Source organism: Erithacus rubecula (assembly GCF_903797595.1).
Source record: "Erithacus rubecula genome assembly, chromosome: 4".
NCBI classification, from domain to species: Eukaryota; Metazoa; Chordata; class Aves; order Passeriformes; family Muscicapidae; genus Erithacus; species Erithacus rubecula.
Window position 1 is genome coordinate 6783958 of NC_136686.1, and position 12432 is coordinate 6796389.

Here is a 12432-nt window from a genome sequence, read left to right on the forward strand (position 1 = left end):
CTTCTGAAATAGAGGTTCGCAGGACTTGCTCACGCCACTTGTGCGAGCGCAACACCACGCCGTGGTGACTGGGGTGTTGCGGTCACCAAGTGCAGTGGTGGCCAAGTGTCATGGTGGCTACGCAGGGTTCCATCCCTCCACGTCTGCTGTCCCACCGAGGGATGGTCCAGCCCAGGGCCACCCGTCCCACCGGCTCCCCCCGAGGCGCCGCCAGTTCCGCTTTTCCCGCGGTGCCGGTGGCGGTGGGTCCGGCGGCTCCGGCGGTATCCCCGGCGGGGCGGGGCCGGGCCGGGCCGGGCCGGGGCGGGGCGCGGGCGGACAAAAGGGGCAGTCGGGCGGGATCGCGGCCGTGAGTGGCCGGCGCGGGGGCGCGGGGAGCCCCCTCTGCTGTCGCTGCCGAGCGCCCGTGACCTGGCGGCGACTCCGGGCCCAGGTGAGCGGCGGGGTCCCGGGGGGAGCGGGGGGAGCCCGGCCGGGCTCTGCGGGCAGACGCAGGCGGCGCTGCCGGGGCGCTGCTGGCGGTGCCGGGACCCGCCGCCTCACCTGCGCCCCGGCCCCGCGGCGTGTCCCGGGACGCTTCACTGGCAGAACCGCCGCCGAATTCGGCTTCGGGAGGCGGGACCGATGTCCTGGAACAAGGCGGCGGGCGGGGGTGAACGCCGTGCCCGCGGAGCGTCCAGCCCCGGCAGGGACCTGTGCCCTTCCGAAGGATGCTGCGAACACCCGTGCGCTTTGTAAACTACGGGGCTCTGAGCAAATGAGGAGCGGAGTGCGTGTAATTTCACTCTTAGCAAAGCGGGAAATAAGCCCTCAAAATCAGTCCAGGATATGTGGCAAAATGTGCCAGAGTTAAACATATTAAAAAAAAAAAATCCCTGAAAAAGTAGTTTACAAACGATGTTGTATCCATCACTGCTGCTGATAACAGGAATGATCTGCAACATCAGACATGATACAGAAATATGTACAGCAGCATAGACTCAGTAATGTTTAAATCATTTCACAAAGAGGATTGCATCAGCGTGGTGAGTTCTGTGATTAAACAGATTTTAAGGTGTTTAAGTGGAAAGCATTAGCTGGAGATTGTTTCTCAAGCCCACAGCAAAAAGACAGACATGTATATAACAGGAATACAGAGAAGACTCCATTGTCATTTTCTGTCACAGTACACGGACAAAGTTATTTTGACTTAAAGTATTGTGGGCACATTAATTACTTTTTTATTTTTTGTCATTTAATGCATGTCAGCACTGAGTATAATGAAGAAAATCAGTGTTTATGCAAGGTGTTTGATATGTTCTGATGTAAAAATGTCACCTCTGTAGAGACATAGTCTCTGTGAAAGAAGAAATTTAACAAAATTGTCTACTTTTCCTGTTTGGTAGGCATCTGTGGTAGTTCTTTTTAATTATTTCTTATCAATAGGCCATTGATTATAAGATCATTTAGACTGGACTAAAAACAATTGAATGGACTCAGCTTCTGCAGGGTTAACAGCCTAAAGCAAGAGCTGGTGGGAGTAGAATAGGAACTGTGAGCTTGACCCAATACAGGAAATCTACGTAAAACTGCAAACAGCGTGTCATTTTAATTCTCTATACTGCTGTTCAAAACAAGGACATCATCGATACCGAGGTAAATTTGAGTTCTTTGGCTCACAGTCACACTGTTCTTGCATATTGTTTCTCTCACCTTCCCAATGGGCCAGCAGTAACAGATTCCAGAGGCAGCTGTAGAAGATGCCACCCAAGGTCACAGCAGATGATGAGTTTTCTGACCACAAGCCCAATGAATAAATGGGACAGGCTGGAGGTGCAAGGTGACAGTGTGGGTGCTGTGCTGCTCAGTGCCAAGGGGACCAGGTGAGGGAAAACACAGCCCATAGCTCTCCCAGGAGTGCCAGCTTTTAAATATTAGGAATTATCAGCTTTAAATTAAAAATGTTATTTGGTCCATTGAAGCTCAGCATCTGCCTCAGTGTTTTTATAGGTTGTAATCTTGGTGACTAGCATCCTTGAATTCTACTTTTAGTATCAAGGCATGCATCCCATAATGTGCCTGCTGAGGATGCCAGCAGGTTCACTGCAGGTAATTTACCCTCCAAGTGGATGGGGTGGTTGAACAAGGTCTCTTAAGTAAATCAGAATTTTTAATTTGATGGAACACATCTAAAAATTAAGAATTCTTATTTTACTATGTAACTGTATTAATAATTGTGAGCTTTGCACAAACTTTGTGAACACCAATAACAACTTTTCTGTCTGCATAATATATTTTAGGAGCTTTCAAAATTACAAAAATCTAAGACACAAAATTTTGGAATAAATGTGAACAAAAAAAACATTTTTCTATATAAAATATTTCATATTTTTCATTAGATTATTGAACCATATATATTGTCATACTTACCTCCCAACAACTTGGCCATGCAATTAAAAAATCAATTTTAAGTAAGTTCTTATTTATTTTATAAGAATCTTGACCTTTTGGTGAGACAGAGAAGTACAAAGGGCAGAGGATGTTTTGAAAAGGAAATGTAAATGTCAGAGCAGAATCTGACTCAATCTAAACCATAACTTGTTATAAGCAAGGTAGCAAAGGCAATATCCTTGAGGTAGGTGGTGCTGTGACAAAAACAAACAAACAAGCAAACAAAAAAACCCAAACAGAACAGGGCCTGGCAGAATGTTGTGTGTGGTTTGGGGTTTTTTAAAATAGAAACAGTTTCACTGTGGTATCAATACATTCTTCTCATCAATGCTCTTAGTTCTTCCTGTGACACCTCTTGGGAACTGAGTGGGTTCATTTTGGTAAAAGGAGACACCCCTTGTTTCTTTTTCAGCTTAGAAGCCATTAAAATAGTTTTGTGAGCACTGAAGCAATCACTAGACTCTTTAAGGAAAATGATACTTTTCAGGCTTATCAAATGATGGCTTTTTGATGCAGACATAACTATGCCATCTACTTTTTAAGGTGGACATCTCTTGTTCTCTACAGTCACAGTAAGTTCTGATGCTGAGTGCTCTAACAGACAACACGGAAATGCTGATGACACATAAAAAACTTGAGATTCTTAAAGTCTTGACTCAATCAGAGCCCCTTAAACATTTTCAGTAGAGACTGAAATACAAAATATCTGTATGTGCTCTTTGCTGTAAAAGGTTTCCTCCATTTAAAGTCTGCTGTATGCACTTCTTTCGCTACTGAAGTTACAGAACTTGCTTAACGAACACATTTTTTATGTTTAAATATAATCAAATTATTAATATTCCTGTTATGTTCTGAGGTAAGAAAACATCTGTTACATTCCCAGTGGAGGCATGGTATCATACTAACTTACTGAGCATAAAACCAGAAAGGAAGTAAAATGTAAGAACTACAGCATGTATTTTTTAGATTTACAAAGTATCTCTTAATGGCTGTTTGAGGCAATATTAAGAAGTGTTTTGTGTAAACAGTCTCCAAGGTCATTGATGTTAAGCTGACTGAGAACATGGTAGGAGACAAAGAATTAATTTATCTTTGTTTCTTGACCTGGTACTGCTTTAAGAGTTCATCTAGCACCTGGGGTTAACTAACCTGCACAAAATGACTAATGATGACTTAACCTCTCATCTTTCAAAGAGAAACTCAGATTGCTGATGGTTACCCTGCAACATTTTGCCATGAGCTGGGGTGTTCCAAAGGCAGGTGTCCCTGTGAGGGAAGGGGTAGGGATCTCCTGGTGCTCACAGGCTGTGTGCTTCCCATGGATTGCAGCATCTGACCTGCAAGGGAAGAGGGCCAGAAGGCAACTGCTGTTCATTGACAGAGGTCATGGAGAGCCTAAAGAAAGCCAAACAAAAAAATGCCCAAGATTTAAAATACATTATATATATTTTTGTATATATACAAAATATATATAATAAAATATATATATAGTAATTCCTGCATGCCAAATATTCCTGTTTCTCTGAAACCTTAACTAGCTCTTGATCTTCGGTCACTATGTCAAAGACTTGTCCTTATAAAACAGCACAGAGATTTGTGCTTGCAGCAGTGAGGATGATGTCATGTTTTGAAAGAGGTGGCTATGGATTGAAGATATATATGCAAACAACCAAGCCTCTATTTGTTTTTCATTTAAATTTAGTTTGCATGGGCAGCTGGTAGAATCTGAAGCAGTTTGAGACAGGCTTTGATACTGTGGGGGTAAAGGACGAGGGTCCTATCTGTCAATCCATGTTTATGTAGGCAGGTGCTGGGAATTTTGAGCCTGAACACTGGAATTAGATGATCAGTAGTGGTTTTCTGTTTTCATAACCAGTTTTAAAATATAGTAAATCATATATTGTTATTATTTGTAGTTTTACTGTGTCACAGCTGCATAAAATATGTAAGATTGTATGCCTGAGACATGAAGTGCACATAAACTGCTTTGGTAAGTTGTAAAAATGCACAAGGATAATATAGAAACTATAATTAAAGCATTCAGTGGATCATACTAAAGAATCATTGTATCTGTCTTAAAATCTGTTAACATAGCAAATGTAATTGAACTAACTAGAATTAAATTTCAGATCCTTTTGTTTTCCCCAACTCATCTGCTGGCTTGCCTGGTTTAGCAATGTTCCTTTTTCAAGAAGATTTTCCCTTCCCTTTTGCTAGATTTAAAAACACCCTCACAAAGAAAACCAACCTGATTATGCAAAGACATTGTCAACACAGTCTTTCTACTGAAGATGCTTCATTTTTCAATCAGCCTTGTGTTCATAAATTGCCATAATTTCCATCATATAATTAGTATTTGGAGAGCTGTTTTTTTAAAATTTGGATCTAGGCCTTTTCCATCAATGAAATACATTATTCATTCTGCTGAAGGCATTTCACCATTGAAACTAAGCTTTAAACCTGCTCAGTCAAAGCTTTACAGACAAGCTTGAGCTTTTTTGATCTAGTTGCTTGATTGGAAATTATCTCCATTGCTGGCATGAGGTCATTCCAATGCCTCCTCAGAGGTGTTGTGAGGTGGTCACTTACTCTTTGAATCCAAGCATTTACTCACAAACATGTACAGCCTCTTTGGTTTCTGTAAGCCAAAGTCAAAACCAAAATTGCCTTTTCTTCCTGCATGAGAGAAAGAAGGAAAGGGTGAGATGGGTGGTAGATTAACACATCCTGCTGTGGAGTGTGATACATGCACCTCTGGATCAGCTCTGCACAGATCCAAACCTGGGGACCAGAAGAGATCCATATTAATGTAGCTTTTGTGTGCATTTCTATATTACACCTATGCACACAGATTTTTAAAGTGGTGACAGAAGTCAGTAAATGGCCTCAAGACAGGTAACTCTCAAGAAGATAATTGCTAAGCTTTGCTCTGAAACTAAATTAGACCTGTCCTGTACACCTTCATGTCAGTGACTCCCCCAAACTACGTTTGCCTCAGTACTGCCCATCCTGTAAAATACATTTGAGCAGCCCTCCTTGCTGGATGGGCTTTGCATTGAGACAGCTTGGTGGGCAAAGCCAACACATGAGGCTGCAGCTGAGCTGTGGAGAGCATGACCCAACAACTCTTTTTTAGCCTGTGGGAGGAAGGTATTATCATGGGAACAGGTGTGAGATAGCATATGTTGCACTTTGGGCTTTTGTTGTGGTATTGTATGGTTTGTTTACATGTCTGAGTTCTGTACTGTGTTGACTTATTATAGGTCTTTTTCAGGACACAGTTTTCATCTCACACAGATATAGACATTTCCGTTGTATGGCCCTGTGAATGTGAAACTAGCATTAAGTCTAGAAATGAAGAAGAAGAAAAAAGAGAAAAAGAAAATACCTTTTTTTAGTATTTTTCCCCCCTCACTATGTCGTTGTGAAAGCTGAAAATAGTAATACATGTGCAGGAGACAGCTGACCTTTTATGCTTGGTCTTACTACATTTCATCCACTATAGCACTTGTTTTACTAGGTGACTTTAACAACTTTCTGAACTGTGAAGAAACACAATTAAGACATTTCCATTGGTACCCACAGGCTCCAGGAGTACACCACTACATCCCTAGATGTTTACTTTGTACGTGTGAGCCAAACAGTTGGCTTGTTGAACCTCCACAAGTCCAGCACTGCGTGCTTTGACTGTTTCTCTATGCAGCCTACTGAGATTAACTGCATCCAGAGAACTGACACTTTAAATGTCCAAGGGAGTACCTCAGCAACCCTGGGATCCTCCAAACCCTGCTCTGCCATTCCCAGTTTCCCATTCATGGATCTACAGGACGCCTTGGAGCTCCTGCCCAAGCTCTCTCAGGAGCTGCCCTGGGTCACCCAGTCTGTACTGCAGTAGTGTCACACTGGACCTTGCACCAAAAAGGAACAGGGATCAGCCCTTGGCCACCACTACACCCAGTAATCCACTGGTCTACATGTTGCCCTGGGAAATGGAAGATCCGTTCAAGTATCTGCTGGATTGATTTAATGTGATGCAGCTTCACTCTGGTGTGTGTGAAGCCTTGGCACCTGATTCAGAGCTACAAAGTCCTTGGGGTAACTGGGTGTCTGGAACTCAGGTATGGTGCTGGAGTGCACAGAGTTCCCCTGTGGACATCACCCTTTTTTTCCTGATTTTTTTTTTTTGGATGAAAGAGGGAGGCACACATAAAGGAAACCTTTAAAACAGGACAGGGCATCTTTTGAATCAAATATGGCACCTGAAACTACTGCCTCTTTAAAAAAAAAAAAATTATCTGAATTAAAAGAGTCTTTTTGCTCACCTGTAACATACATTCAGATAGGTGCTCCCTTGGAAGGAGGGTTGGGTCACAAAACTCCCCTCAAAGCCAGTGCAATAAAACTCAGACCACCTGATCCCATCTTTTCTTTGTCACTGCTCAACTACACAGCTTTTCAGGACTCTGGATATATTTAAAATGCTAGATTCTAAACATCTTTGTAAGTAAAGGAGAAATGCTAAAAACAGAAGGAAAAAATCCAGAAGATGAAACTACAAATTAGTATCTGCCAGCTGACACTAGTCTATAATATGTTTTTTTCCACATTAAACACCACTAAGAGGATCCTACACTTCTGTAAACCAAGTATATTTGAATTTATTTAGTATCATATTTTTTTGAGTTTGCTTATACAGTAATGTATACACATTAGTTATGAATAATTTTGCCTTGTGGAAAATGTAAACTTCACCTAAATATTGAAAGAAGATCACAAAGGCCCTAACCTCATCCCAAATGTAAAATATAAAGTTTTTAGAAGAGTGCAGCAATGTAGCAAAGCAAATTTGTACCAAGCAGCATTATGACATTTCCTTTTGCTTGGTTTACTTTAATTTCTGAGAATATTTTGAGTTTTATTCATTTGACCTGTTGAGAGTGTATTTTAAATGAGAAAGAAATCCAGCCATAGAACTCCCCTTCGTTGCTCTCCAGGATCACTGCATCAACAAAAGGGATCAGTTTTTTAATGATGAAGCCAGGAAGAAAAGAATCAGTAAAAAAGCTGGCCAAAACCAATGCCAGATAAAACCTGAGCATCTCCAGAAAGCTGTAATTACATTCCTCATGAGGAAGAGCCTTCCACTGCAGCTAATGTCCAAGGACATGTGTAGTTTGGAATAATCCCCATCCACAGCTCTGATGTTGTTTCCCTTGATAAACCAAATTAAACAATCCTAATGACTACAAAAGCATCAGCTCTGCTCTCCAAACACTGCTCTATGTGTTGCACAAACACTTGCCATATTAGACACAAGCCACATGTGCTGAATCCTGTTAAATATTGCCATTGATTTTGTGGTACTGGTTGTGAATAACTTTCCCATTTTACAAGCAGGCAGCTCCACTGATTTTACTGGTTTCTACTGTCCGCTCCTTCATGTCAAAAGCTACTAATGGGTTTAAATCTTTCTTATATTCTATTTCTATGGTGAGTTGCTTGTAATTTCCATAGTGGTGGCCTCCAGCTGAAGAAGATGTGAAAACTTGGACCTGACTTTGACTTAGGAATACATGTTCAAGTTTGTTTTAGGTATTTTGCTGCCTGGGGATCTCCACGGGTTAGAGTGATTTAATGCCAGGCAGGTTGTTGCAAACAATGTAGGAAAGCCTCTTGTGCTAAGTGAAACTACTGAGGAACTATACTTGTCTACACTAGTTATATTTATCGAGATTTTCCAATTTCTGGGTTGTTTTGAGCCAGTAAAAAGCAGCAGCCATCTAAATGCTGCAGGTTTGAATTGCTGGACATCTGCTGGGTCACTGAAACTTTCCTATGACTACTCTTAAAATAGTTATCTTAGAAACACTCGTGTTCTGACTGGAGAAGTAAAAAGAGTAACTTGAAGAGCACTTTAAACAATTTCCATCTAAACTGAAAATACCTTGCATAACATGAAGCCCTGAGGTTGTCTTTCATGACTTGTTGCAGAGTAAGATGTCTCACATCACGAGAGCCCCCAGGCACTTTGTCCTCTCCAGCTACCCCAATGGAGCACCAGAAGAGGAAACCTACAGTAACCTCCAAACAATTCCAGACAACACAGAGCAAATGGAGTTTGATATCAGGTATCACACTACATTAATACTCCTTCTGTCCTCCCCAAGTACAAAGTGCCAGACTTTCCAGAAAACCGCTAAGCCAAGTAATCATAGTGCATAGTACTGGAAATGGAATAGATGCAAGTGTAGATAACCTTGCACTGTAGATAACAGTGCTTAACACTGACTGTGCAAGATTATGCTGCATTAAATGTCTGTAAGTTTTTATCTTGCACAGGGGCACAGATATGGCTTGTTATTAGAGACCCACCTGTTACAGCAAGCAGCTGAAGAAGCCATTTTTACATAATTCTCCAGGCGCCACTTACAACAAACTTGTAGTGCTGCCTTGGTTTTTTCTTAATCCCATACATGCATTTATTTCAGTACAAGAGTCAGGGGTTGCCTTTCTCCTCCACCTGTGAAAATTCTTTTCTATGGTCTTTGTGGTGTTTTTTTGTTGGTGGACTGACCAGACCAAGCCCAAAGACTCTAGAATTAAGCTCTTAAGCCTACTTACTATTCAGCAGATCTTGTAAGCACATCTCAGCAGAAATGCAAATTAAAATAAAAATGTATATTCATAGCATTTGTCTACCAGAACAAAAACATGTGTCTGAGAGAAGCTAAATCTGATTGGAAATTTTCATCAGGAAAGCCTAACCAGTTTTTAACATCAACATGTGCCACAGATGTTGTTCCAGTTTCTGTATAGCCCAGGACCTCCCTAAAAGCCTTAAAGTTTTGGTCAGTTTGTACCTGGGCACCACTCAGCTGGAGACCCACACTGCACAATGGAACTCATTGAAGTAAATCTGTTGGATGACAAAACCAATGTTTTTCTAAGATGAAATATTTTGAAAGGCTTGAAGTGAAGGCAATTTCAATACTTTGACTTAGGGGGAAGGGAGTGGGAAAATCAAAAGCCCCAAACCAGAATCCCATTGTCTTGTATAAAGAAATGAAACACCTAAAAAACCAACATGTTTTTTCAAAAGTGCCAAATATGCAGCTTCTTATGAAAACATCAAAACACTTCATGTATGGGCATAAAATACTTAACCAATAAACCCATAAATAATGGGAAACAAACCTCCTGTAACATTTCACTTTTACATGCCCAGTTTAGCCTAGTTGTGGGGGGAATAAACAGTACCTGACATTTGCAGAGTGCTTTTAAAGAATTGCTGTTGCAGGGTTCTGCTCTAACGTGCACATCCTGACTGCCTTGCAGCTCAGCTACTCAGGTTGGCCATCAGCTGGCCCTGATCGGGGATGAATTTAACAGGAGGTACCACAGGACATTAGAGGAAACACTGCTTCACCTGGCAGGAGTGTAAGTTACCTTACTGGCAGATCCTTTAAAACATCATGTTAGACAAACAAGAATGTTTCTGTAAACAGAATAAAAAAGTTATTGCTACTACTGCTGCCTCATACAGAACATAGAAAAGCAAAGCAGCTTGTTATACAAGGAAAAGCTTTGTAATAATGTAAAGTGTAGATAGTTTCCACAGAGTACAGCCATTTAAAGTCAAAAAACTTCAATAGTGTCTTGCTGTTTCAAATTCCTCAGAGGCACAGTAACTTTAGACACAATTTTAAGCACAACTGAGTGATGAGAGACCTGCAGCCCAGTGTGGGATCAACATGTTACTGCATGTGCAATAAGTTACCCATGCACATACAAGAAAACATGGCTGGACTAGTTTGAACTGCCTTTTATCTACTGTGAGCTGAAAGGTTGTCCTGCATAGTTTTTAACTGACATGCAGCAGTCTCCTAACATGAGATACGCAGGTGTGTCTAAAGCCCCCAGGTACTCTGCCTTATTTTCTCCTTGCTTCTGGGAGAGGATGGTCACTCATTGCAGACCTACCAGAATGCAGTTCAATTGCAGTTGTATAACATAACATATAAATCATATATATACAACTCCTACCTCAGCAAAGCTGGATTCACACTCCAGAGAGAGCTTTGGCACTGCTGTGTCAGTCTTGTTTTGCTGTCCTGATTCATCACACATAAACATCTCTCACTGGGTTATGCTCTTCTAAGTTTGAAACAATCACAAAGTTGTCACTGCATCACTTAATTCTGAAACTAAATTATCTTTAGATTTCAAAGGTCTTCTTCCTAAATGTTTAGAAAAGTATACATGTACACATACACTTTTAGGAAGGAATATACTAAAAGTTTTTGTTAGGATTTTGTTTTGGTTGGTTTTTGTTTCCTAAATGTTGATATTTAATTTGCCACTTTTTAGAATAAATTTTATATCCTCATGCTTTGTTTTGTTTAAATCATCAGGGTTGCTATCAGTGTTTTCCAGACATGGAATTTTATTAAAAGTGTTACAAGAAGCTTTGGAAATGTGAGCAGTAACTGGACAAAGCGAATCACTGGCTATGGAGGCTGGGTATGCTCTCTCCCTTTTCTCCCACTTTTTTGTTGGCAAGTAGGCAACAAGAACACCTGACTCCCTTGTAATGTCAGTGAGTGAACCATATGTGGCTTCAGGCTGGGGTTTATCCCTTAGTTTGTTGGTGCCCCCTCAGTGCCCTGTTTTTTTCTCTTTAGGCTGAAATTTCTCATGTAAAGATAGAGGATGCTGCCCAAATCCCACCCAGCTCACAGGGTTCTGTTCAGAGGGGAGGCACCTGCCACTGTCAAATGCTGGAAGAGATGAGCAGAGCTGCTGCCAGTAGTGCTTACCCAGAGAAGAGAGAAGGATTTTTAGTAGCTGGAGCCCCCAGTAAAATTCACCCTCCTCTGCATTTCTGCTGCAGAACTGGTCTGTGCTCTTGGGCCCACACTGACCTCCCACATGGGCACTCTTTTAGTTTCCTTGCATCTTCTTTTTGCTGCTTGATATTTCTAATTACCTTCCCCTTTCTTCCCACAGACTTTCAGGCTTCCTGTCAGGTGCCTCTGCCAGAAGCTGGTGCCTGCAGCCTTGCTTGCTGCTGCCTTTTGGTGGGCCATGAATTATGGACTGTAGAATTACAGCAGGAGGTCATTGCTGGACACTGACCGACATTGCTGACACCCCAGTGGTGACAGCTGGTTTGTTTTTCAAATTTACACTGATAAAAATCTCTTTAATATTTAAAACCTAGGCTAGTGCTGGGTCACTGCTGTTTCATATCTTTTTTAAAGAAAAAACTTGTAAAATAAGAAGGTTGTTGCTGGATAACTGCCTGACTTGCTAGTTTTGAAATGTGACTCCAGGCGATTAGAAACTGTCTTTTTTTGTGTTTATTTTAATGCAATATAAAGTGTCTATTTCCTATAAATGAATTTGTTAGAGATTCTGGATGTGAGAAAAACTGAAGGCATGCTGGCCATCCTTTAACTTTTAACACTGTAAAAGCAATAGCAAAGATTAAAACCATGATACTTTTTTAAAATTAAATTGTTGCTTCAAACCTTTTGCAGTGTTGTCTGCTTTATTTCCCAAGACTCTGCTATCACACATTAATGACAGTATTTTCTTTTCAAAGTAAAACTAGGAGCTGCCCAGAACAAAGCCCCAAGGATTGGGTGGATTCTGAGAAAGAATTTTCTCTGAGGATGAATGTCTTTTTGCAAGGCACTTGCTTGGGGGGAACAGAAGCCTGAGGGGAACATGAGCACAACTTACAGGATGGAGATGGTTGAGGTGTCACCCTCCTGGACTCCACGGGTGGCCTTTAGGGCACAGCTGAGTTTTCCCCCTCAACATCTCCCATTTGAGCCTGGTTATTCTCCCTGTATGAGTGCATCTTCTCTTTGCTGTTGAAGCTGGTTTTCTGTATCCAGCATTACAGACTCTCAGTGAGAGAAAATGAAAGTGCATCTCTGTGGTTTGGGTATTCCCCTCAGCACAGGGGATGCCTGCTTCTTGCCCAGACAAGCAACT

At 41.5% G+C, this 12432-nt stretch overlaps 1 protein-coding gene across 1 annotated transcript; it reads left to right on the forward strand.

Moving 5' to 3' along the window:
- The first annotated feature begins 325 nt into the window (after nt 1–325).
- LOC306801110 (uncharacterized protein) lies at nt 326–11959 on the forward strand. The gene is made up of 5 exons (XM_079303842.1): nt 326–433; nt 8422–8558; nt 9766–9867; nt 10842–10950; nt 11437–11959. The coding sequence occupies exons 2-5, from the start codon at nt 8428–8430 to the stop codon at nt 11530–11532; spliced, it is 438 nt and encodes a 145-aa protein (XP_079159968.1). The 5' UTR covers nt 326–433; nt 8422–8427; the 3' UTR covers nt 11533–11959.
- Nucleotides 11960–12432: the final 473 nt, after the last annotated feature.

What these genes read in the sequence shown, in the direction of transcription:
- LOC306801110 (XM_079303842.1), top strand. Translation starts at nt 8,428, where the DNA reads ATGTCTCACATCACGAGAGCCCCCAGGCACTTTGTCCTCTCCAGCTAC. An exon ending in CTGCTTCACCTGGCAGGAGT is followed by an intron (nt 9,868 to 10,841) that starts GTAAGTTACCTT and finishes TTAAATCATCAG; the next exon opens with GGTTGCTATCAGTGTTTTCC. An exon ending in TCACTGGCTATGGAGGCTGG is followed by an intron (nt 10,951 to 11,436) that starts GTATGCTCTCTC and finishes TTCTTCCCACAG; the next exon opens with ACTTTCAGGCTTCCTGTCAG.